The sequence below is a fragment of the Phaseolus vulgaris genome, chromosome 10 (genome assembly GCF_051622355.1).
Source record: "Phaseolus vulgaris cultivar YP4 chromosome 10, ASM5162235v1, whole genome shotgun sequence".
Taxonomy (NCBI): domain Eukaryota; kingdom Viridiplantae; phylum Streptophyta; class Magnoliopsida; order Fabales; family Fabaceae; genus Phaseolus; species Phaseolus vulgaris.
This window is the reverse complement of record NC_143507.1, coordinates 3,377,914-3,405,496: the sequence shown is the minus strand read 5'-3', so window position 1 is coordinate 3,405,496 and position 27,583 is coordinate 3,377,914. Positions and strand designations below refer to the sequence as shown.

The 27,583-nt window shown below is 37.8% G+C and overlaps 1 protein-coding gene across 6 annotated transcripts in view; it reads right to left on the bottom strand.

Annotated features, from left to right (window-relative positions):
- EMB2730 (Ribonuclease II/R family protein) overlaps positions 1-27,290 on the bottom strand; it is a 32,733-nt gene extending 5,443 nt beyond the window's left edge. The window contains exons 1-11 of one of the 6 annotated variants that reach the window (XM_090296722.1): positions 26,968-27,257; positions 23,302-23,458; positions 23,055-23,168; positions 22,881-22,958; positions 22,680-22,811; positions 21,034-21,255; positions 20,249-20,434; positions 8,983-9,045; positions 8,789-8,895; positions 8,552-8,701; positions 477-684 (exon numbers count right to left, since the gene is read on the bottom strand). In XM_090296722.1, coding sequence (XP_090152848.1) covers positions 612-684; positions 8,552-8,701; positions 8,789-8,895; positions 8,983-9,045; positions 20,249-20,434; positions 21,034-21,255; positions 22,680-22,811; positions 22,881-22,958; positions 23,055-23,168; positions 23,302-23,458; positions 26,968-27,194 — 1,509 coding nt within the window. In that variant the 5' untranslated portion in view covers positions 27,195-27,257 and the 3' untranslated portion in view covers positions 477-611. Of the gene's footprint in view, positions 1-476; positions 685-8,551; positions 8,702-8,788; positions 8,896-8,982; positions 9,046-20,248; positions 20,435-21,033; positions 21,256-22,679; positions 22,812-22,880; positions 22,959-23,054; positions 23,169-23,263; positions 23,459-26,967 lie in introns of those variants that run through there. The other 5 variants (XM_068623615.1, XM_090296720.1, XM_090296721.1 and 2 more) reach the window with 5 other exon arrangements.
- Between the last annotated feature and the right edge of the window lie 293 nt (positions 27,291-27,583).

Sequence of the window (27,583 nt, the reverse complement as noted above, 5' to 3'; positions counted from 1 at the left end):
TTTGTGAGTTTGAGTTAGAAATACACTTTTTAGGACGGTATCAAAGCTTATAAGAGTTTATCCTAGTGAGGTTTTGTGGGCCTTTCGTGTCACTTGCTATCGGACCTCCTTTTATTCCCATGCTTGAGATGTCTAGTCCTCAGCATGAGAAGGTGTCGAAGATCCTACATCAACTGGAGATATAACTAACTTATAGTACAAGTGGGTGCAAAATCCTCACTTTACAAACAGATCTTGTGAGGTTGAGTTAAGTTTAAAATTCACTTTCTAAAAGGTATCCCATCATTGACAAAAAAGAGTATACAAACTCTATGGAAGGAAGTTGAAGAGAAAATTTGTTTGTTCATCCTTCAGGTCTTAAGTTTTGCATATTTTTGGGTATTGGAATCATGTGTGGCTAGTTTTATTGGTCGGGAATTTTGATTGTATTCATTTGTCCACCACTACCCAAATTACATCATACCCCTTATATTTAGGTAATCCCATCACAAAATCCATACTGGTATCCTCCCATGTGGCATATGGAATAGGAAGTGAATGTAGTAGTCCTACAGGTAACAACCTAATGTTTACAATGGTGACATGCATGAGAGCTACTACCAACTTAGTTATCATCTCTTCCATCCTCTCAAGTACATAGATTGAGCCAAGCATGCATACATGCGACAAACCACCAATGTCCCCCTGAAACGGTCAAGTGATATTCTTGTATTAACCTTCGAATCCAAACAAAAGAGGCTAGCAATAATTTAACTTGTCTAATAACTCCTCAATAATAATATTAAGAAATGAACTTTAAGTCTAACTCAACCTTATAAAACCGGCTTATAAGGTGAAGTTTGCACCCACTTATATACTATGAAATGTCTTAATCTCTAGTCGATGTGGGATCTCCAACAAATAGGAATAGAAAACTTGTTTGGTACAATCACTTTGTTGAGAGCTCTATAATCAATGCAGAAATTCCAGTTGCCATCTTTCTTTTTAATTAGAATTACTTTGCTTGAATAGGAACTACTGCTAGGCTGAATAATTCCTAAGACCAGCATATTTTTAACTTGTTTTTCAGTCTCATTCTTCTTAGTGTAAGGAGAAATGCAGAGTTGAACATTTATTAGATCTACCCATGCCATTATGGAATTTTATGGTCAATTTTTCTACTTGGTGGCATACCCTGAGGTTTCGCAAAAAAACACAATGATACAGGATATTTGTTGTAGTTGCTTTTGTATTTCAAATTTCAACTTGCTTAACACCACCCGAGCACTTCTCTTTGAAGGAAAAGTTACAAAAAATTATTAGGGAGAAGTTGTCCTCACTGCTGCATATTATAATAAATAGACTTCCCACAGATATACTAGAGAACAAAAGTACTCTTGAAACCCTAAAAACCTTTTTCCCCCACTTTAAGATCTCAAATGGCTTCATTCCTAGAATATTTGGGTGCATAACTTTTGTACATATACACAACCAAAATAGAGACATACTTGATCCCCATGCTGGTAGATGTGTCTTTCTTGGTTATTCAGCAACTCAAAAAGGTTACAAGTGTTATATCCCTTCATCTAAAAAATTGTATATCTCCATTGATGTCATCTTCATTGAAACCTGTCAAAACTGTTTAGGAAGTTTTATATTTTATCCTTATTATATTTTTATTTTGTATCACAGTTGTATCTTACTATTAATATTAGGATTATGTATTTAGAAACAATCCCACAATCATAGGGATTTGTTTCTCTAGAATTAGTTGTCCATATTTCCTAAAATAACTAGCAAACTCATGTATATATAGGTCTAATGACCTCATAATTTAAATAGAAGAAAATATTATTCCTTCTAAACTTGAGATGGTATCAGAGCTCCTGATCTTTAGGAGTCTCTAACCGTGCCTGAAAACCCTAAGTTGCAGCCATCATTGCTGCACAACATTGAGCCTTGCTGCAGCCTTCATTGCTGCACAACCTTGGCCTAATCGCAGCCTTCATTGCTGTGTAGCCTTCACCGCGGCTACTGTTCACCGCGGTTACTGTTCACCACGCCACTGTTCATCACGGTTACTGTTCACCGCCGCTACTGTTCATCACTGTGATGGCTGAGATCACTAAGATCGTGAATCCTATTGGGGACAGATCCCAAACTGCTGGAGAATTGCAGAATGTTCATTCTGCTTATAGATTAAATGAAAAAAATTATCTCAAATGGTCTCAACTCATTAGAACCATCTTGAAAGGAAAAGGAAAGGTCAGTCACCTGACTGATATTGCCCCTGATGAACAGGATGCCAAGTTCAAATCATGGGATGAAGAAGACTCCATGATCATGGCATGGCTGTGGAATTCAATGGTCCCAGAAATCAGTGATACCTGCATGTTCCTTAAATCAGCAAAGGAAATTTGGGAGGCAGTAGAACAAACCTATTCTAAGGCCAAGGATGCTGCTCAAATATATGATGTAAAAGTGAAAACTGTGGCTGCCAAGCAGGGAAACAAATCTGTTACAGAATATGCCAATCAACTCAAGTCCCTATGGATGGAATTGGATCACTATCGAGTTATAAAAGCAAAATGTTCAGAAGACTCAGCAATCCTTAAGGAGTATATTGAACAAGATAGAGTCTATGATTTCTTGGTAGGCCTGAATCCTGAATATGATCAGGTTCGAATCCAAATCTTGGGAAAAGAGAAAGTCTCAGGGCTTAATGAAGTGGTAGCCATTATTCGAAGTGAAGAAAGCAGGAGAGGACTGATGTTGGAGACCCCAACTACTGAAAGCTCAGCAATGAAAGCTGAAGGAGGAACAGCCATGATAACTAACCAGAAGAAAAGCGGGTTTTCCAATATAGAGAAAAAGGAGGAAGTCTGGTGTACCTACTGCAACAAGCCGCGCCACACAAGGGAAAAGTGCTGGAAATTACATGGAAAACCCCCAAGCAGAGAATGGGGCCAAAAAGGAGGCCCTCCAAAAAGGGAAGGACAAAGACAAGCACACATCCTTAATGGACAAGGAGAAGAATCTGTCCAGCTGAATCATGAAGAGATAGAAAGGGTAAGGTCCTTCCTTAGTAAATTGGAGAAGCCCTCAGGTATGTGCTCCTTAACATATTCTGGTAAGTTTCCATTTTCTTTTGGACTTACTGCTTCAGATACACCCTTTACCCATTTCTGGATACTAGATTTAGGTGCTACTGACCATATGACCCCTCTACCTAAATACTTCTCCACATATATCCCATGTCCTAGCAACAAGAAAATTTCCACAGCAGATGGAACATGTATAACTGCCGCAGGTCAAGGAGAAGTCCAAATAAGCCCATCTATAACATTAAAACATGTCCTTCATGTCCCTAAATTGTCCACCAATCTGATTTCTGTACAGAAACTCACAAAAGATCTCTCTTGTAACGTTGTTTTTCATAACAACTATTGTGTATTTCAGGACAAGAACTCAGGGAGGACGATTGGACATGCTAGAGAATGGAATGGCCTATACTACATGGAGGATCCTAATCTCGGTATCAATAGTCATTCTCTCATATCTGAATCCACCATGACCAGTAAAGAGAAAGCTCAACTATATCATTGTCGGCTAGGACACCCTTCATTTCAAGTTGTAAAAGTACTCTTCCCTTCCTTGTTTCAGAATTTAAATGTGGAGAGTCTCCATTGTGAGGTGTGTGAGCTTGCGAAACACAAGCGTGTACCTTTTCCCATTAGTAATAAAATGAGTCATTTCCCTTTTTTCCTTATCCATACTGATGTCTGGGGTCCTGCTAATATTCCTAATATCTCAAGTGCTAAGTGGTTTTTAACCTTCATAGATGATTGTACACGGGTGACTTGGGTTTTCCTATTGAAACATAAATCTGAGGTTAGCTCCATTTTTGTTCAGTTTGTGTCTATGATTAAAAATCAATTTGGAGTTAATATCAAGAGAATTAGGTCTGATAATGCCAAGGACTACTTTAACCTAGTGCTAAACTCTTTTTGCCAAAAGGAAGGGATAATTCATGAGTCTTCATGTGTTAACACACCCCAACAGAATGGGACTGCAGAAAGAAAAAATGGGCACTTATTAGACCAAACTAGAGCTCTACTTTTTCAAAATCATGTCCCTAAGAAATTTTGGGGGGAAGCCCTTCTTACTGCCACCTACCTAATCAATAGTTTACCCTCTAAAATCTTAGCATCAAAAAGCCCCATGGAAGTCCTATCCTCCTTCTACCCACACCTAAACCCTACAAATAAACTCCAACCTAGAATATTTGGGTGTGTATCCTTTGCGCATGTTCATAGTAATGAAAGGGGAAAGTTGGACCCTAGGGCTGTCAAATGTGTATTTTTAGGGTACTCAACCACACAAAAAGGATACAAGTGTTTTCACCCCCCGTCAAAGAGATTCTTTGTGTCAAGGGATGTCACATTCAACGAACAAGAGAGCTACTTCCAGCCTCATCTTCAGGGGGAGAATGTAAGAGAGGAAGATGAGCCTCTCATGCTTCCAAATATGGCATTTGGACCTGAAATTGGGACAAATAGCATTGCTGTCCCCGAAACTGAGACAAGAACAAAACAAGCACCTGAACCAACAGCAAGACCTGAATCAGCTCCTGAACAAGCACCTGAATCAGCAGTTGAATCTGCACCTAATGGTGGTGGGAAATTCGGAAAAAATCTGGTATATTCAAGAAGAGGAAAGGTCATTCCAGAATCTATCCATGTCCAAGAATCCAACCTACCATCTTTACATGAGGTAACAGTTTCTAATCCTAGAAATTCCAATAATTCTAATGAGTTTATTTTGGAAAATTCAGAAGCACAGGAGGATCAAAACCTGGATCTTCCTATTGCCCTTAGAAAGGGAACCAGAACCTGCACCCAACAGCCACTTTACCCTCTATCAAATTTCCTATCCTTTGAAAAATTCTCTCCTACCCATAAAACCTTTCTCACAAACTTAAACTCTACACCCACACCTTCCTCTGTATCTGAAGCATTATCTGACAGGAAATGGAAACAAGCCCTGGATGTGGAAATGGAGGCACTAAACAAGAACAGAACCTGGGAGCTTGTCACCTTACCAACTGGAAAAAAACCAGTAGGGTGTAAGTGGGTATACGCTGTAAAGTATCGGGCTGATGGGACTATTGAGCGTTACAAGGCAAGGTTAGTAGCCAAAGGATTCACTCAAACCTATGGAGTGGATTACTTGGAGACATTTGCTCCGGTTGCTAAGATGAACACGGTCAGAGTAATATTGTGATTAGCAGCAAATCATGATTGGGATATGCAGCAGTTCGATGTGAAGAATGCATTCCTACATGGAGACCTTGAAGAAGAAATATACATGGAGTTGCTCCCTGGCTATGATGGACAGGTTGCTGCTGGAACCGTTTGTAAGCTAAAAAAGGCTCTATATGGGCTGAAACAATCCCCAAGAGCATGGTTTGGAAGATTCACCAAAGTTTTGACAAGTTTGGGCTACAAACAGAGCCAAGAAGATCACACTTTATTTATCAAACATTCAGTTTCAGGAGGAGTAACAATATTATTGGTGTATGTAGATGATATTATAATAACTGGAGATGACAAAGAGGAGCAGCAAACGTTAAGTCAACGTCTTGCCACGGAATTTGAAATTAAGACATTAGGGAGACTTAAATATTTTTTGGGAATTGAAGTGGCCCATTCCAAGAAAGGAATCTTCATATCTCAACAAAAATATATTACTGACTTGCTTAGAGAAACAGAAAAGACAGCCTGCAAACCAGCAAGTACTCCAGTTGATCCAAATATAAAGTTGGGAAGTGCGGAGGAGGATAATGCCATGGACAAGGAAATGTACCAAAGACTCGTGGGCAGGCTTATTTACTTATCTCACACTAGGCCAGACATTGCTTTTGCTGTGAGTCTAGTCAGCCAATTTATGCACCAACCAAAGGAGGCACATTTGCAAGCTGCCCTTAGAATTGTGCAGTATTTAAAAGGGACTCTAGGAAGAGGGATTTTGTTCAAACGAAACAAAAGTGTTCGTCTTGAAGCATACACGGATGCAGATTATGCAGAGTCAGTTGTGGATAGGAGATCAACTACTGGATACTGCACCTTCCTTGGTGGAAATCTAGTGACTTGGAAGAGTAAAAAACAAAGTGTAGTAGCTAGATCAAGTGCTGAAGCAGAATTTCGAGCAATGGCCCAAGGAATATGTGAACTTCTATGGCTGAAGATTATATTGGAAGACTTGAAGATAAGGTGGGATGAACCTATGAGGTTATATTGTGACAATAAATCTGCAATTAGCATAGCCCACAACCCAGTACAGCATGATAGAACTAAACATATCGAGGTGGACAGACATTTTATCAAGGAAAAGTTAGACAGTGGCTTGATTTGCACCCCATATGTGTCCACTCAGAGTCAACTTGCAGACATACTCACCAAAGGACTGAACTGCAGTAACTTTGAAAGAATTATATCCAAGCTGGGAATAGAGAACATCTATTCACCAGCTTGAGGGGGAGTGTCAAAACTGTTTAGGAAGTTTTATATTTTATCCTTATTATATTTTTATTTTGTATCACAGCTGTATCTTACTATTAATATTAGGATTATGTATTTAGAAACAATCCCACAATCATAGGGATTTGTTTCTGTAGAATTAGTTGTCCATATTTCCTAAAATAACTAGCAAACTCATGTATATATAGGTCTAATGACCTCATAATTTAAATAGAAGAAAATATTATTCCTTCTAAACTTGAGAAAACCAAAACTTTTTCTCCAATACTAACTCCCAAGAAGTTCTTTCAAAAGATTGTTATGATCACCTTGAACCCTTTGTTCTGTCATATGCTTTAACTAAAGCCTCCAAAAATGAATCTACAACTAAGCAAATTAATTTTGGGGCAGAATTACAAACTGAAACTCGTAATATCATTGAACTGCAATGGGAAAATACCGGAACAGTTAGAGATTCAGCCCCAAGAGTTAGTACTTATATTTACTAAACATTCAAGGAAAGAGGGGGTAACAAGACTTCTAGTTTATGTTGATGGTATTATAATGACTGGAAATGATGAAAAAGGGAAGGAAGAATTGAAACAGAGACTGTTCCAGGAATTTGAACTAAAAGAGCTAGGAAGATTAAAGTATCTTTTAGGGATTGAAGTATCATACTCTAACTCTAACCAGGGAATTTTCATATCGTAGCAAAAATATATAACTGATTTGCTAGTAGAAACTCCAATGGAAAATTAGGTGCAGACCAGTGTGAACTCCAATGGATCCTAATCACAAGTTATGCAAGGCTGAAGAGGAATCAGCAGTAGACAAAAAAAATGTGTCAAAGACAGGTAGAAAGATTAATATGTTTGGCCCACACACGATCGGACATTGCTCATTCAGTGAGTGTCATCGGTCAGTTTATGCACAAATCGAAGGAATCTCATCTTGAACTACTTATAGAATTCTACACTACTTGAATGGCAACGTGGAAAGGGAATACTATTCAAAAGAAAAGGAAGACTAACTCTTGCAGCCTACACGAATGCAGATTATGCAGGTTTTCTTGTTGATAGAAGATAAAGAACTGGATTGTACTTTCCTATGTGCAAAAAACATTATGTAGTGGCAAGATCATCTGCTAAATAAAAATTCAAGTCCATGGCACAAGAGCTATGTGAGTTATTATGGCTAAAAATTATCCTAGATGACTTGAATATTAATTTGGAAGGACCCATGAAGCTCTAATATGATAATAAGTCAACAATAGGCATTGCACATAATCCCATTCAGCATGACAGAACAAAACATATAGAAATAGATAGAAACTTCATTAAGGAAAAATTAGAAGGTTTAGTATGCATGTCATACATTCCATCCAAGCAACAGGTGGCTGATATGCTGACAAAAGGACTCAATACCTCAGACTTCCATAATCTCATAACCAAGCTGGGAATGAAGGACATTATTCCTCAACTTGAGAGGGGGTGTTGAAATATGGGTGTAAATATTTACATTTACTGTACAGTCAATATAGATTGACTGGATAATAAATAAATATAAATTTATTTGTAAGAAATCCCTAAAATTAAGGGATTGGATTAGAAGTTTATTTGGTAGATTTGCTCCAGATATAGAGTCTTTGTCTAGAGATTTATTTCCTTTTATTAGGATTTCGTTTTTCCTTTAAATACCAATTTATTGTTTCTTTTTTATATCAAGAAAAGTAACTCCATTATTATTGCTTATTGCCTACACATTTTTTTCACAAGCACATTCACATAAAATAAACAAAAAGGAAAAAAAATAAAGGTTTTGCAAGTCATTCATGATGAAACCTCCCCTTCCATATTACATGCTTCAACAACACCCTTGTTCCTCTAACCTATTATATTTGGAGTTCTATTAATTCCTCGAACAACTAGCCATATTTCACACTTCAGGACAGGTTCTATCTAACAGATTATCTCACTTTCTACAGTGAAATGTTCTACTCCTATTAAAGCAGGTGAATTTATACCACACAATGCTACCAACACATTTCAATTTACCTGCCATCATTATGCAGCACAACTGATACAGTAACTGCATTACAAAGCTCTCCTTGTCTCAAACTCATGCCCCCCATGGCAAGATTTTCTGGAAACATAGAATATGTAGCAGTGGGCAAGAAAACAGAAGTTCCTCTTCTCATAGCCTCTCTGCAAGCCATGAAGTAGATTTACAAATTGAGGAACACACAACACTGAATACACAATTAAATATCTCTTTGAATCTCAACCAGATACCTATCCACTATACTTCCAGGTTGAACATATCTAGTTGGGTCTGCAACATGTATCCAAACTTTAATCCGGCCATCTTGCAACTTTGTAGCACTCAAAGCATCATCAAGCTAAATATTATGGATCGTCAGTTAATAAACTAACAAGCGTCCAATGATAAATGGAGTAACACTTCAAATCAATAAAAAAAAGGTCACCTCATCAGCCTCATCAACATCAATGGCATAGACCTTTAAATCAGTAAGATTCTTCCTGTCAGTCTGAACAAAATAAAACAAGATATTAAGATGTGATAAATAACAATTACAATAATTACGAGGGTAAAATAGAACAACAAGATGTAAGAAAAGTTGAGTTCTGCCTCAATAGCAATTTAAAACAACTAAGGTGGTTGTACAGGTCAAGTATCTAGCAGAAGAATTTGGTTAATCCATCCTTCTACATAGGTACATAAACATCATGAAAGGGAGTAAAACATAAGAGAATAAAAAATCTAGATAGTTAGAATTACCATGATTTTATGACAATTGTTAATTGATTCAAATTCCTAAATCATATGAATGATTGGTGATGCCCTTGTTTTAAATCCCCACCTTGTTACTATAGACATCGGATCCAAAGTGACATCTCAAGGAATTGGTTGAGTTACTCTATCTCCTTTAAATCCTAATTTTATCTTGCACATTTCATATTGTCCTTATACTTTAGTCTCTCTAAACTAATTAACTCAATTGTTTTGTAACCTTTGATGCTAATTCCTTTGAGTTGAAAGTAGATTGAATGTATTTCTGAATGTGTTTACAATTGTGATTACTGTCTAAATTTATGGACTATTTACAACCTAATTAAGGAAAGACATAATAGGTAATTAAAGCAAGAAATAATAGGTAATTAAAGCTATACAAATAGTGGAAAGAAATAGATGAAATATATTTTTGAGATTTCTTACAAATGTGATTACAGTCTCTATTTATAGACTGTTTTACAACCTAATTAAAGAAAGAAATAATAGGCAATGAAAGCCAGAGATAATGAGTGTTTAAAGCTGTACAAATCAAATAAAATCAAATCACTAACAAATTTGTCCTAATAAATATAAAATGGAATCTGCACTTAATTATAACATAATTCTCCTGATTATGCAACACAAATCAAATCAAATCAAATCACCAAAAGATATCAAATCTGTCCTAATAAATAGAAAATGGAATCCGCAAATAATTATCTCTTAATTATGCAACACTTTGTGATATAGGAACATGGTATGGTTTTTTTTACTAGCAAAGGACATGAATCGCGAGGACTATACTATCTAAAACCGAGCCCACTTGTATCCTGTTTTGCTACCTCAACCTAAAGCTTGAGCATGATCATCTAGGTCACCTAGGTCTAGCCAAGTTGAAGATAACAATGGCTCCTAGCCCTAAACCCTAAACCCTAAACTAAATAGATTCAATAGTAATGAGGGAGGAACGTAGGAGGAGACTCAAGGGACGGGCGGGAAAACAATCATCTAGCAACTTTGTTTCTTTTTTCTTCTCAAACATTCCCGACAGGTATGGGGAATCCGATATGCTTAAGATCTTCCAGAGGTGGGCAAGGGTGAAGGAAGTTTTCATTTCCCGTCGGCTAAACAGGTGGGGAAGGAGGTTCGGTTTTGTGCGTTTCTTCGAAGTATCAAATGCAGGAAGGTTGGAAAAGGAGCTGGACAATATCTACATTGGTCATAGAAAACTTCATGTTAATGTTCCGAGGTATAGAAGAGCTGATCTTAGAGGCCAACCAAGAGAGGCTTGGAAACCACATAGACATGTACCAACAAAGTACAAGATGAAAGAAGTGTGGAAGGAAAAGAAAGGAAAGGCGGTTGAGATGCCGAGTGAAAAGAAGCATTCTTATGCGGATGCAGGGCGTGGTTACTCTCAAGAGAAGTGGAAAGGAAAGAATGTTGAAACCAAGCACCAAGTTTTACCGTGGATGGCCATTAGCATGATCGGCCATATGAAACCGAATTATAACCACACCCGACTGTGTGAAGAGTTTATTAAGGAGGGGCTGAATATGGTTACAGTGAGGTTTATGGGTGATAGTATGGCACTACTTACACCTAAGGGTGGAGAACGGATGCATGATATTCTTAATCAGAACAAAGCTTGGTTCGATAGGCTCTTTGAAACCATTGCACCCTGGTCTGAGTCCATTACCGCCGAACATAAAATTATTTGGGCTAGGTGTTTTGGGTTACCACTCTCCCTTTGGACTAAGGACTGCTTCTCCAAAGTGATCGGTGAGGCGGCCACCCTAGTCTCTATCGATGAAGCTACGGAGACGTGGGATAATCTTGAATTCGCTAGACTACAATTGCGAGTGCTCAACTCTGGTTTTCTTAGTCTGTCGAAGAACATGCGAATTAATGGCCAACCCTATACAGTTTGCATCGTGGAGGAAGCTGAGTGCGTGGGGGAGGGGGTAGTTGTCGGTGCAAGTGTTATTCCGATGATTATATGGAAAGTATTTCATCTTCAGACTCGGTGGTAGAAGAATCTATTTTCTCGTTGAACAGTAGCAAAGACGGAGATGACGACGCTGGTAGGGAGCTCCGGCAGGGGGAGGGGCCCGAGGAAGCAGACAAGACACATCAACCGAGTACGACAAAAAGAATGCCTATGGAGGAATGGTCAGGTAAAGAAAAGGTGGCGCAGAAGGTAGGAAACAGATCTTACACGAATGAGGAAAGACGTAAGCAGACGAATGTGGAGGGGGAGGCACCTATATCTGTAATCCAAAAAGTCAACTCAGTCTGTCTTTCAGTACAGTCTGCCCTAAATTCTTTAATGGATTTAGTTGAGTCCTGTGGGGACACCCTAGTCAAGCCCATTATGCTTGAGGCCCATGTTGGAAGTGAAGGGGCCCATTTTTTGGGAGAAAGAAGGAGTATCGAAAGGCCCAAACCAGTTGACGCCTGCGATATGGAAAAACCGGTGGAGAGACCGCTGAATGCGGCAACAGGCCTCGTGTACCACCGGCGGGGGAAAAAAGGGGGATTGATTTCATTACCACCGTTGGCGGAGGCTAGGGGGGAACATCAAACGCTGAAGGTCCCGAATGGCAGTATGCAGGCTAATACACAAGAATTGACGACCGAAGAAGGTCCCCAAACTAGACTCCTTGATCATGGGTTAATCAATGAAGCTATGGTTAGGGACGATGATGGTCGGCCCCTGTCGTCTGAACCGACTGAGGAATTACAAGCAACAGTGGGGGATGATTACGGCACCCCTCTGCGGGTTCGCCGACTTCGCGCCATGTGGGAGTTGGGGGAAACAAGCGTCAAAAAGCGATGGCGATCTAAGGGGGGAGTAGGGTCTGTTCTTTATTCACCGTCCAGGTTAAGTGTGAGTTCAGGTGCTACCTATGACAGCGACCTTGCTCAGCGTAAAGATAGATCACAATGCGACGTGACCCTAGATGAGCCTGTTAACCTGTGGGAGGTGGGAAAATCTTTAGGATTGTCTAATAGTGGGGATGAGGAGGACATTGTTAAAGAATATGGCCGAATGGAAGAGAGGGATAAGGAAGTAGCACAGCAGAATGATGAGGGCAACCACAACAGGTCTATATGATTATCCTAAACCTTAACATTAGAGGTTTAGGGGGGGGCACTAAAGCAAATTACATCAGACATTCTATTGCTAGGGAGGGAGTGGAATTCGTGTGCCTGCAAGAGGTCAAAGCTGTTGTATTATCTGATGCCAGGTGCTTCTCTCTATGGGGAGATAGTAATATCGGATGGATACACAATGAAGGAGTAAATGGAGCGGGTAGTACTCTATCCTTATGGCATAAAGATGCTTTTTGCTATGACAGCCATCTCATGGGGAAAGGTTTTATAGCTATCTTCGGGCAGCATATCCAGTCAAAACTGAAATGTGTGGTTATTAATATTTATGCAGCATGCACTGTAAAAGATAAGCTAGCATTGTGGGACGACCTGACAAACGTCAAAAACGCTTATCAGAACACTGCTTGGGTCTTGTGCGGGGATTTTAATGCGGTTAGATGTGGAGATGAGAGGAAAGGGGCTTGCGCTACTAGTACCCAGAGGAAAGAAATTGTTGGGTTCAACGACTTCATTGAGAGAAATTTTTTGGTGGAACTACCTATCGTTGGCAAGAGATACACATGGTTCAAAGCTAATGGATCAGCAAAGAGTAGGCTGGATAGAGTGCTCGTCTCTGATGAATGGCTTCTTAATTGGCCTACATGTAAACAATATGTCCAGCCAAGAGTGGTATCAGATCACTGTGCGATTGTTGTTAAGTCTGTGGTCAAAGATTGGGGACCAAAACCTTTCAGATCTATTGATGCCTGGTTTTTAGAACCCGGATTCTTAACAATGGTGAAGGAGAAATGGGACTCTTATCCTGTGCAGGGTAACTACTTGTCCAGGTTAAAGGACAAGCTGAAGAACCTTAAGGCGGACCTAAAGGTTTGGAATCGTGATGTGTTCGGATGCATGGAAACAAATAAGAAAAAGATTTTGAAGGAGATTGAAGATCTTGATACCCAAGATGACTGTGCTGATCTCGATGATTGCGAGAAGCAAAAAAGATGGGAGCTCTTAAGCCAGTTAAGGGCACTTGATCACAAGATTGAGTCTTTGAGCAGACAAAAAGCTCGAACAAAGTGGCTGAAGCACGGGGATAGAAACTCAAAATTTTACCATGCAGCAATAAGGTGGAGAAGACTTAGAAACGAGGTTAAAGGCGTTGAGGTTGGGAATCAATGGTGTGAGGAACCAGAAGTCGTGAGAAAGGAAGCCAAAAAGTTATTTGAAGAAAGATTTCAAGCTACAACTGACTTTGGGGTTAGACTCGGTAATGTAGATTTTAAGACTCTATCCCCGGTACATAGCATTAGGCTGATTGCAAGCTTCACAGAGGAAGAAATCAAGGCTGCGGTGTGGGAGTGTGAAGGTTCAAAAAGCCCTGGCCCGGATGGATTCAATTTCAATTTTTTAAAGAATTGTTGGGATTTTATCAAAAATGACATTATGGATGCAATTCATCATTTCGAAGCTACAGGGTGTGTTCCAAAGGGTTGTAACGCCTCCTTCATTGCCCTTGTTCCCAAAATAAGAGAGCCCTTAACTCTAGATCGGTATAGACCTATCTCCTTGGTGGGTGCTATCTATAAGATTATAACCAAGGTTCTAGCAGGCCGTATCAAGAGTGTTCTACCTACTATTATTGATGTTAGCCAATCAGCTTTTCTGAAGGGTAGAGGCTTGTTGGACACTGTGTTGGTGGCAAATGAGGTTGTTGAGGACCTAAGGAGGTATGGGAGGAGAGGTGTTTGTTTGAAGGTGGACTTTGAGAAGGCATATGACTCGGTAAGGTGGGTTTTTCTACTAGATATGCTTAACAGGTTGGGTTTTCACAGCAAATGGATAAGTTGGATTAAAGGATGCCTGGAGTCCTCATCTGTATCGGTTCTGGTTAATGGAAGCCCCACGGAGGAATTTAAACCCTCTAGAGGGTTGAGACAAGGTGACCCCCTTGCACCGTTCCTCTTTCTTATAGTGGTTGAAGGGTTATCTGGGCTTGTTAGACAAGCAAATAAACTGAAGACTCTCAATGGGGTGAAGGTGGGGAGATGCGAGGCTGAAGTGTGCGTTTCACAATTTGCTGATGACACACTTTTTATGTGCGAAGATTCTTATAGAAACATTATCACTATTAAAGCTATCTTAAGGGGCTTCGAGATTGCTTCTGGGCTGAAGGTAAATTTCCACAAATCAAAGCTAGCTGGCATAAATGTTGAGTATAATTCCCTCGCCCTTTATGCTAAAACCTTGAATTGCACACTCATGAGGGTACCTTTCAAATACTTGGGTTTGGAGGTGGGGGGTAATCCAAGGAAGAAGCAGTTCTGGGAACCAATTGTGTCTAAGATTAATGCTAAATTGAGTGCGTGGAAAGGGAGGTTCTTGTCTATGGCAGGAAGAATTTGTTTAATCAAGTCGGTCATAACTGTTGTGCCTCTCTTTTACTTATCTTTCTTCAAAGCCCCAGTCTCAGTGTACAATCGCATTGCTAGTATCCAGAGGAGGTTCCTTTGGGGGTGGGCTAGAGATAAAAAACCCATCTGTTGGATTAGTTGGGAAAATGTTTGTAAGCCAATGGAAGAAGGTGGTCTGGGGATCAAAGACATAAGAAAATTTAACTACGCTCTGCTGGCAAAATGGAAATGGAGGTTAGCAAGTAATGAAGAAGGAAAATGGAAGGATATCCTAGTTTCTAAATATGGCGTGGGATCTGGGCAAAGGCAGATCCACCAAAAATTCCAGTCTTGGTGGTGGAGAGATCTGTCAAAGGTTAGTGGGGAAGATGATGAAGCAGGGTGGGTCCAAAAAGCTATGTGTTGGAAGGTTGGATCTGGAAATAAAGCAAGATTTTGGGAGGACACGTGGGTTGGAAGGAATAATCTCTTATCCCAGTATCCTAGACTATTCTCGCTATCCCTGGATCAGGGCTTGACGGTGGGTGAGGTAGGAAGTTGGGAAGAATCAGTGTGGTGCTGGAGATTAAGGTGGAGGAGGGAAAGGTTTGAATGGGAAACTACTCAAGAACTTGAACTTCTTAGGAGTATATCCATGAGTTCTCTTAATAGGGAGGAACAAGATGTCCTTGAATGGGGTGGGGATCCTTCTGGTGAGTTTACGGTTAAGTCTGCGTACAAGTGCTTGGAAAACCATGCGCCAACTTGGCCGGAGGGCTTCTTCAAACAATTGTGGCAGGCCAAAGCACTCCCCAATGCTCTGACCACTGCATGGAGGGTCTTGTTGGACAAAATGCCAACTCGTAGTAGTTTGAGTAGAAGAGGAGTGTTAGTTGAGACCACGGGATGCGCGTTATGCCAAGGCTCGGTAGAAACCTCTTACCACCTTTTCTTGGAATGCATAGTAGCACAACAGGTGTGGTCTTTGTGTCTAAGGTGGATGGGGATTTTGTTTGTCCAACATAAGGACTTAAAGGTCCACTTTGAAAATTTCCACCTGGTACACCTGAACACAGCAAAACCTTGTGTGGAAAGGGTTGTGGGTGACAGCTGTGAGAGGAATATGGGAACAAAGAAACCTAGTCATTTTCAAGCAGGGGAAGCCTGATGCGGAAGAGATCTTTCACCAGGCACAACTCAACTCTTGGCTTTGGTTGAAAAACAGAGTACACAATTTTAACTTCTCTTTCTCAGATTGGATCTTAAATCCTGAGCTATGTGTTAAGAGTTATAGATAAGAGTTATAGGTGAATCACTCTGCTGTCAAGAGACAATCCCTGGTTCGGTGGTAGATTGCTCGACTACAGGCATGGAGTATGGAGTTTGTTCGTTGTCAAGGTGGTGCTGTTGAGGATGTTTGAGGTTTGTGTTATCAAAGCCCGGTTCTGGTTTTGTAAGGAGGGGTGAAGGTACAGGTTGTCAGGCAGGTCCCCCTCAGTTTGGCTGAGCTGGTGGTTATTATACCGGTCCAGGCCATCATGGCTTGTGATTTCGCAATTGCTCTTGTATGAACTTTGGAGGTATCGGCATTGTTGATATGCTGGTTATGCTATATAAACAATGCACTTGGTGTTATGTTTTGGTTTGAGACATATGCTGCGTTCTATGGTCAAGCTACTGATATGCTTGGAAGATGCATGGTGGTATGTAGTGGTTCAGGAAGCAAATGCAGCAAGGTCTGGAGACCCTTTAGTTTTTTGCCCTACTTGGTTATGATGTGCTGGTCACACCTAGCTGTTAGCATGTTTCCCCTAGTAGGTTTCCTTCATAACCAGGATTCTGGTTTGTGTTATGCTGGTGTTATGCAGTCTCAGGTTTTGGGACTGAGTTTTTTAACTAGTTTTAAGTTTTTGAGTTAAGTGGTGTGCCGCTTAACTTTGATCTAATATGTTGAATGCTTAATTAGGAGGTTTTATGTATAAGGGTTGGAACACCCCTAAAGTGTTTCTTTTAAATTATATTAATTCGTTGCTGATCAAAAAAAAAAACAATGGCTCCTAGCCTTAAGCAAACTACAAGTGTTAGAATGTGAATCATGTCAACTAGTAATACATGTTAGGTCATCTTTTTAAAAACAAACTGAAAAAATATGTAACTTAGTTTCCTCTACCATTCATTCAAATACTTTGAAACCTAGTTATGTCACATCTTTTGGTTTTAGATATTGATGGTAGAAGGCCCAGCTCAAGACCAACCACTAGGTCAATGGCAAGGAAGATTCAAGAAGATTGGGACTTTGCTACTTATGGCAAAGACACCCTTTCTGTATATGTTTAAAAATGTCATAACCTAGTGTAATTTCTCTAGACTAGAATTTAATTTTCTTGCTAAAAGTGTAAGAAAAATTAATTTTAGTTTTCTTAATTGAATTAGGGTTGAAATTAGGCATCTAAAACCAACCTATGTTAAATTAGGGTTTCATTAAGACTCCTAATTAACCTAGGCTGATCGTTTAGACCTAAATTAGTCCCATGAAGCACACCTAGGTCATGCTTGCAATGTGACTTCATTTGGGCGCCATTTTCAAATCCATTGCATTTGAATTTTCCCTCTTTTTCTTGTAAGCTTTGGTTGGACCTCTACACTATTTAAAGGGGTGCTTGGCCCATGAAATAATAAGATCAATTTTGAGTGTTATGCTGCCAAGTTGCTAGCTCTTACATTCTCTTGTCTAAGCCTCTCTAGGATAGACACCTTTGGTCTTCTTCTTCATCTCTTCAAGTGAAATGGCCCAACCAATCACTCTCCCTACTCTTCATGCACCTTCAAGGAATCCATATCTCCATTGGAGTCATCCTTGTTCCAATTCCTACACCAAGCTTCCGTCAACTTCCTCAAAAAACTCCAAGAAAACAAGCATGTGGATGAAGGCACTATCAGATATTATGTAGCCTTCATTGATGAATTCTTCCATATCCATCCCCTTCTTTAATGAGATTAAAACACAATTTGAAAAACTAATTAAAATCTTCCAAAGTGACAATGCTAAAGAATATTTTTTTGTTGAGCTTTCTTTTTATACTCATGGTATTTTACATCAGTTCACTTGTCTCCCCACATCACAACAAAATGGCATTCTAGACAATAAGAATAGACATCTCATTGAAAGTGCATAGTCTCTAATGTTGATACAAATGTTCTTATACATCATTGCGAAGAAGCAATCCTCACTGCTTGTTATTTTTTTAATATATAGAATGACTTCTTCCTCTCTTGAAAATCAAATCCCTTTTTATATTTTGCAATGGTCTGATATTTCCTATCACTCCTAGAATGTGTAGTTATATTTGTTCGGTTCATAATGTTTGTTTAGGTTTAGATAAACTCTCTGCAAAGGCTATTAAATGTGCTTCTCTAGAATATTCCTGCCTTCAAAAAGGATACAATCGCTATTCTCCAACTACCAAAAAATATAATATGTCAATTGATGTCACTTTTTTTAGGATACACCTTTCCCCCATCCTCTATGGGAACTCGTGTTTCCATTCAACGTGTTTTATCTATTCCAACCCTTGGTCCTCTGGTGATTTTGGCTTCTTCTGACTCCAACCCAAATCTGACATTGCCCCACCGCCTCTCCTTAGTACCAATATGATGGAGATCAAGAAGAAGAAGAGAAAGAGGTCGAAGTTGAAGATGCTCAGAGGAATATTAGCTCATCATCCTTTTTACCTCGAAGGATTACAAGGAGCAAATTTAAAGAATTAGGAAGTAGTGTTCAAATGTTTTCTCTTTTTGTAGTTTCTTTTGTATAAAATTTAAAAATGCTTAAGATAGTGTTTAGGTAGGTGCTAAGAGGGAAACCTAAAGATACCTCTTGTGTAAAGCATCTTTAGATATTAGCTTTAGAAAAATCTAGAAGGTATCCCTTCTTTCTCCACTTTAGGTGCTAGAAGTGGAAGAGTTGCAAGGTAACCTTGGATAGCTTCCTTTGTAAGCTTCTTGTACACTCATGACCGGTCCTTCTCCTATAAAAGGAGGGCTTGAGTCTTTCTAATACAGATTTGATATTTTGAGTACAGAAATTCTCCCAAATTGGTGAGTGATTGAGAGACTTGTGTCTTCTCTTATTCTAGTCTTATCTTGAGTGCACTCTTGGAACCTCAAGTGGCGGCATCTACACTCATCTTGAAGCTTTGCATCCTTCAAGAGGCATGCTCCTCTCCAAGGACTCCAACCACATAAGTTTCCTTCTTCCTTCCATCTTATTCATCCATTTCCATTCCCAAACAAACTCTAAAACATGTCAATTCTAGTCATTTTAATCGGTTCATTTGTGTTCTAGTTTGCTTTTAATCGGTTCATTTACTTTCTATCTTGTTTTAATCGGTTCATTTGATTCCTAGGTTGTTTTAATCGGTTCATTTGCTTTCTTACTTGTTTTAATCGGTTCCTTTGTCATAAAATGGGTTTTTATATGAGTTTGGCTTGGTTGCTTGTGATTTGGTGAGTTCTTGAATGTTAAGAACATTGATCCAATTCTAGAAAAGTGCCTAATCATATTCCAACTCATGTTGAATCCATAACATGTCCTTATAATATCTCTATCATGTTATTGGAATGATATCACAATATAAGACCCAAAAAGCTTCTCCTACACTTCCTAAAGTTTCTCAAGATTCAGATCCTCTCCAATAGCTTCCATGCCACGTGTCTTTCTCCACCAACTCTTTCACATTACCCCACCTCAGATTAACCAATTTCTCTTAAGAAGGTATGTGGTCTACTCGCGTAATTCATATCTTATTAATAATATTGAGTTATCATCACCTATCTCCATCGTATTCTTTTGTTTTTTCTTTGTCTACCATCATTATTCCTACAACTATTCATGAGGCACTTAATCATCCTAGATGGCAACAAGCCATGATTGATAAAATGCAAGCTTTTACAAGCAATGGCATGTGGCAGTTTATTCCTCTTCCCTCTAGAAAGAAAACGATTGGATGTAGACGGGCCTATGCGTTAAAGTTGGGCCTAATGGTGAAGTTGGGCCTTAAAACTCGGTTCGTAGCCAAAGGATATATACAAATTTATGGACTTGACTACTATGACACTATTTTTCCCATGGCCAAGATCAACACAATTATATTTTTCCTTGCAATAGCTACTATTCGTCATTGGTCACTTTACCAACTTGATATTAAAAATGTTTTCCTTGTGGTGATCTTGAGGAAAAAATTTACATAGAGCAACCTCCTAGATTTTTTGCTCAAAGGAAGTCTAGTATAGTGTGTAAGACACTCATTGATTTTTTTTATCATATCCAAATTCAAGTAACGTTAAATAATTTCATCATCTTAATTCCATGCAACTTAAAATACCATTATAAAGAATGCTGCCATTAAAACATATATGATTGATCTCATATTTTAGCAATGTTGTCAAGAAAACGAAACCCACCTTGTCTGGATCAAATGTGTCCAATAAAAGAGTCTGAGCAGCAGATATGATTTCTTCTGAATGATCAGTGGGAATACCAGACTTCAACAGATCAAGATTGATATGTACAGGAAAATATCCAATATCTATCAGAAGTTTAACAGCTGAGGAAGTTGTTTTTGCCAGACCCAATTCCTTTAGTATCTGCTAGTAACAGAGAAGATGAATTTATTAAATTAATCATTAACAATAAACAACATTCTAGAGATGCATTATTATTCAGTGTTATTATACTAAACTACCAAGAAAGGATCCACCAAGATCATCCTTTCTCATGCCAAGACTAGTAATTGCTACTTGAATATGCATAGCTTCGTAGAGTTCTATTTGATCCAATTCTTCGATAGAGTCTAATTAAAATAAGTTCAAGAATCTCATGCAAAGTTCTCCATTTCATTGTTTTCTTATCTCTTCATATTGTTTGCGTATAAGAAAAACACTAAGCATCTGTTTGGATGAACTTCTTTACAAACACTTACAGGAAAGAAAAATAAGAAAAATTTAAATAAAACTCTCCATAAAGTATAGAAGGGAATTTAGAGAAGCTATAATATGTAGAAGTTTTCTAGTATCTCTAAATTTTCTTTTTTTAACTTGTGCTTAAGCTAATTTTAGCTTATGCAAAAGTTCATTTCATTTTTTTCTTCTTATTTTCTCTAGAAGTGCTTGTAGAGAAACTTGTCCAAACAAACCCTGATTTCTACAATGATATATTAAATCAAAACAATTTTTTAGGGAAAAGTTACCATCCCAGCTGTTTTCCTTTGTTCATCACTTTTACATGCATCAATAGCATATGCTACAAGTGACTCAATTCTTTTCCAAATTTTCTCATCATTGGTCCATGAAGATTTTGGAGGTTTATCTTGCAAAGACATGGACTTCACAGAGGCCAGTAATTCAATAAACTCTTGAAGTTCTTTCTCAGCAGCCTCCTTTGCATGCTTCCTCTTAATTAGCTCCTCAACCTGTCATTCCAATAAAAATATTAGACTTTTCTTTCCATTTCACAAAACAACTAGTAAAACAAACCAGTTTTGTGAGTTTGAATTAGGTTTAAAGTCCACTTTCTTAGAACAGTTCATACAATAAGAAGTTATCATCACACTTCTATGGCTGCAATAGGAACTAAGATCCAAGTTAGGAGGTAGTTAATTATTTAGAGGAGGTGATAGAAAATAACTTGTTTTGTAATGGCAAATCTATTTTAGTAACTCTATGATGACATCTATGCATATAAAATAACTTTTGCAGTTATGTATCATAACCACAGCCCAAATCAATTAGAACCATAGATTCTGATTGAGTCTAGGTCATATCAGAATTATTTGTAATTATTAATTAAAATTTGTTTTATTTTTATTTAACTATAGCATTTATAGGAAAATATTCTCCTAATTTTAAGTGCTACATTAGTGTACTTATTTATTTCCTCTTTCTTATTTATACCACTTATTGTATTGTATCAAGTATGATTCGGGAAAATATAATCTATATTTCTGCAAGTCTCTATTAATATTTCTTTTGGGCGTAACAGTAGACATTTGATAGAAATCCCAGAAAAGATTTGGGTATAATCCTATTATTCAATGAAAGAAAGGAGCTAACAAACTCTTACAGAAAGCGAAAAGACAACCAGAGCCCATTGTCCAATTCAAAGAGGGACACTCCTGACTAACTCAATAGAATCAAAATCAATACCCCCTCCTCTTCCCCTACTGACCTATTAGCAACATCATACTAACAGAGTCTCCTCTAACAGAATTCCCCCTCCCCACCCCAACATATGCATTAATTGAAAGCCAACTCAACATTAATTCTCTATTTCTCCTAGACTCATTTTCTTCCTTCTCGAGTATACCCTATGATGCACATCTTTGGTTCAGGTCCAGCATCAGATCCAATGCTACTAGTTCTTCAGCATAATTGAGAAATTCATATCTATAATTGGGGAGGGTGAAGTTATTTGAAGTCTAAGAACAAGGAATACTCTCTGTAAGATACTTTCATCTTTGGGACAACAAGTGGATTGTTGTATTGTACCTCACAAGGAGACTTATGTCCCCGGGGGAAGAAAGTATATCTCAATGTAGTACAGTGTTCTATATTATATTTCATTATTTTATGAACTGGTGTTTTATTAGATAGTTGATTCATCACAGTAATTACCTACTGCTCGTAAGTACTGGATTTATACTACTACTCTCTGATCCTAGATCACAAGTAATTTACAACGAGTAAAAATAAAACAACTAAAGTAACACAAGACTCTCCCTGGAGCACATGTGTATAACGTTAGGAAAATACTCCAAAAAGGAGGTCCATAACTTATGAGCAATGAACAATCCATAATCTTCAAAAACTACCGTAAATGTGAAACTAATACATATACCTGCCTACTTGGTCGAGGTCCATAAATGGAACGAGCTCCTTTAGTCTCCAATATAGTAAAGTATACTTCATCTGTTGATAGCAAGAGATGAGCGGAATAGCTCTCAAGGGGCTCGGTGCTGCCATAAATTATCTGCAGAACAAGCAACTCAAGTATGGACAGAAAAGCATGCTTTGACATCTAGTCAATAAAGCATATTACCTCAGCCAACTCTTCAACTGTGACAGACTTATTCTTTTCTAGGAGCTCAACCCAAGCATATTCTAGTAGAGATGGGTCCTGTTGCATATCATCAAGAATTTAGTAATTGACAAATGTAAAAAGTTATAAATTTGGCTTATCTGTTACCATAGCCATTGTGGAACAGGAACTGACCATGTTATCCTGAGCCTTTAGTGCAAAATCTGTGATATCTGCTTGGTCAAAATTATCAATACCAGGAACAATATATGTCACTTGCTGCAGTTTGATGGAAGAAGTGACACCATTCTTCAGCCCAACAAAACCAACAAAAAAGTTAGACTACACAATCCAGCAATATTTAGCATTTATAAAAAATGCAAGAAGAACCAACACCTAGCAACCTATTAAACATGCCGCATTATGTTGTTTCAACTAGAACCTGATCAGAAACCATCCAGTTCTTCTTGCCATCAGGTCTCTGAGCTACTGCTAGCAATACTCTATCAGAATCCTTCTTGAATTCCAAAAGCAACCCTTTCTGCAATGAACGATTCACAAGTCTATCTTCAACAAGCTCTTTATTCAACAATCCCATGCTGCCAAATAGATACAAAAATTAAAAACTGAAGCAATCAGAAGACTAGGAAATACCAGATCAAGCTTTATACAAAAATTACTATTGATGATTTCTATGGCAATATTTTCAAATGTGACTCTAGGAAAGTTGATTGCAGAAAATAGATTTTCACGTAACTTAAAAGTTTGTAACCACTACACCTTATTAACAATTTTCCTGTAAACAGAACAACAGACATAAGTAGCAAATAAAAATATGAAAAGAAAACAAATTTTGGATACAATTACTTATTCCTTCTGAAAACTTTCTTGACAGAAGTTTTTCAGAAAATTGTTCAACTTCTAACTTTTCAGTGTCTCCTTTTAAAATAAAATAAAAACACCACCATTTTTGGAGCCTAGAACATGAAGCAGGCTTTTGTTTGTATATTCTTTAAACTACAAACCATAGTTATTGTAGGAAAAATTACTTATTGTTAGGATTTCAAAAATATATAAAAAAGAAAATATACTGCACTTGGAAAAAGAACAGCATATTTTTCTAAACCATTAGTGCCTGCCTTTGTATTATAAGGATTCTATGACATAATTTATTTCAAGCAATTAACAAAATTTGTTCCATTTATATCGTGATACTATAAATTCCATATTCAAAGTGGAGAGTAATAAGATCAAAAGTTTCAAATAAGTGCATCACTAAAATTAATGCATAACTAAATACATGAAATGTCCTTAATAGAAAAAATAATGTCCCTATATTTTTAAACTAATTTTTTAGGTTATTAAGAAGTGGACTTTAAGCCTAACTCAACCTTACAAAACCAGCTCATAAGGTGGGGTTTGCACCCACTTATATACTATGAAATGTCCAAAACACCCTCTCACGCCGAGGCTGCCAACTTGTGCGTATAACTATATATTTATGGGTGGTTCGATAGCGGGTAGCTTGATAAACCCAACAAACTCTCACTAGGATGGACTCCAAATGGCTCTGATACCTATTAAGAAGGAGACTTTAGCCTAATTCAACCTTACAAAACCGGGTCATAAGGTGAGGTTTGCACTTGCTTATATACTATGAAATGTTCTAATCTTTGGTCGATGTGGAACCTCCAACATAGGTAAATTCTAAGGTTGACTAGAGACTCATGTGTTCTATGATGAATCACTTTTTCACACTATAAGATTTAGCTGATCCTCACAGTAATTTGGTTCACCTTCCACACCAATTCTTTTTCTTTTTACAGTGTTGCTTCGCAGTCACTCCGCAAAGCACACCCTCTCTCCCTCTCCCAACTCATCTTGCTCTCTCTAGAATAATATATGTTGCTTTCTCAAGCGTGTTTCCTTCCCTTGCCAACCTCTTCATGCTCGAAAGTGTGTTCCTCATGGTAAGAACTTCACCTTTGTTATAATTATAGAAATAAGAAGCAAATCCTATATATTCAAGAATATCTAAATTATATATGTAATATTAAAAACATGTTTATTTATTCTCATATCATATCTTTATTATTAAAGGATCTTAAATCTCATTGACTTCTTTTACCAATATAAATAAAGCCTCTGTATTGTCTCAGAAACAGATGGTTTCAGTTCAATGTCTCTCTTTCCTAAGAAAATGTTTTTTAACACCACATCAACCTCTGGAACATAATCTACCATCTTTTCTAATCAAATTATTATTACTGAGATGAACAAGTCTAACTATTCCACTTGGGCTTCCAAAATTGGGTTATAGTTTAGTGGGTTGGGCTACAAATCTCATCTCACTACAACTACTGAATTTGTTCTTACTAAACAATGTTACCTTTGTGAGTGTAATGATGGTTATAACTACTTCACATGGTTTTCGACTTCTCCATGCGCCACAAGTGCTTCTTGAAGGTGTAATAATGAGTTTTGCCTTAAAGTTAGGAACAATCATGTGTCTCTCCTTAATTTCAAGGAACCACCCATGTGCAAGAATTAATTAGTAATTTACTAATTAACTAAGAATTAAACATATGACTAGTTGAGTTAACTTTAGCTTAAGTAGTCTTATATTTACATTTGGCTTTTCTAAATTTTCTAAACACTTGTTGGGTGTCTTTTCCTAGTCTAGGTTGTGACATTCTCTATATAAAGAAGCTAGTGCCTCTTGTAAATCACTCTTGAATAATATATGAAATCATTTTGTGAGATATATCTTTGTGTTGTGGGTCATGAGAGAGTTCTTCTCTTGTTTTGGTTCTTATCTTGAAAAGTTTTTTCAAGTGGTAAATCTTCCTGCAATTATCCTTTAAGAAACATCTTTGTGTTTTTACCTTTGTGTTTTATTCCCATTTCAATTTGTGCAATTATCTTTGTGTTTTTACCCCATTTCAATTCTAAATCCAGTTTCTATTTCATTTTGAAAATTGTTCTTGTTTTTTTACATGTTGTTTTCTTGAGTTGCAAAAATGAATCGCCATGGAACCCATGATTTCACAACCTTTCAATGTTCTTCCATGGACTTTCTCTTTTTCAACCCCTTTTGAGTTCATCAAGATTCTACCATCCTCTTAAGGATTACATCACACCAAGTGATAAACGCTCCACTTCAAGATATTGTGTTCTAGTCGGAGGTAATTTCTTATCATGGAAAAGTAAGAAACAAAATGTTTTGGCAAGATCAAGTGTAGTAGCAAAATACATGCAATGGTGATAGTCACGTGTGAGCTCATATGGCTAAAACAACTCTTCAAAGTGCTTAAATTTGAAAAAACAATTCTCAACTGCACCTTATATGTGACAACTACGCAGTATTACCATTGCCTTTAGTCCTCTCTTTCTCTAACGAAACATAGTGAGGAGAATTATCATTTCATAAGAGAAAACTAGAGTCATCACTCAATTTGTCAACTCTTGTGAACAATTAGCTGACATACTCACAAAATTTTTAAGAGGATCAAATATCGATTCTATTTGCAGCAAACCGGACACATATGACTTATGCTCCAACTTGAACAAGATAGTTATAATTATAAAAATAAGGAGCAAATATTATATAATAAAGAATATCTAGATTATATATGTATTAATAGGAATGCATATCATATCTTCATTATTAAAGATAGCATATCTCTTTTACTTTATTAAATTTTTTTCTCAACATAAATAAAGCCTCACTAGCTTGCAAAGCCTTTGCGTGACAGACAACATCAGCCGTGCTCCTAAGGCGATTCCCACTACCATGTTTGAAACTGTTACTTTTCACTGGGCAACAAGGTTCAAATTAATTTAATGCTCTCTTGTTATGGAGAGAATGTGATGAAGTTGATATCGAAACGTTTCTAGTTATTTGTTTATACATAAAATACCTTGCAGAAAAACTAATTTTGTTTATTTTTTCATTTATTTTGTAAGGGCGTGGGAAGATGAAGAAAACTTTATCCAAACATACCCTACGATTCGAGACTGCAATTTGAAGGCACAGACAGAGTTGTTTACACGATTTGAAATAGAAGATATGGCAATAAACCTTGCTAAGGAGAGAGTAGTAGAGTACCTTGAAGCCGCGGCGGAAACGCGCTTGTGGCGGCTTCTGCGCGTGGCACGGAGCTCTTCCATGACAGTGTCGAAGACAGAGTGGATGGAGCGGGCGTGGGAGTGGGAGGCATGACGGAGGGAGCGGGAGAAGCGGTAGCGAGAGGAGTAGAGGCGGAGGGTGGCGGAGAAGAGGGACGGAGAGGGAGGGCGGAAGAGGGAGCAGGTGGCTACTGCTCGAACGGCCATGATGAAAGAAAGTTTCAGAGAAGCATGGGTGGAGTAGTGAGGATGGTGCTGTTTTGTCTTCTGTGGGTGAGTGGTGCAGATTCAAGGGTTTATATCTTAGTAAGTTTTCTAGAATAATGTTTTTAAATGAATAAAAATATAAAATAATTTTTTGATTGAAATTAACTCGATTATAAAATTCAAATCAAATTAATTGAATTAATTTGAATTTTTAGTTTAATCCAATTTAAACTCATCGACATTGATACGATATGGACACGAAGATACGTATAATTTCTAAAATATAGGATACGAAACACAAATTTATATGTTATATAATTACAAATTATATAAATTGACAATAAAGATTGACATGAATAAGTATGTTTTATTTTTTTTTTAACAAAAAG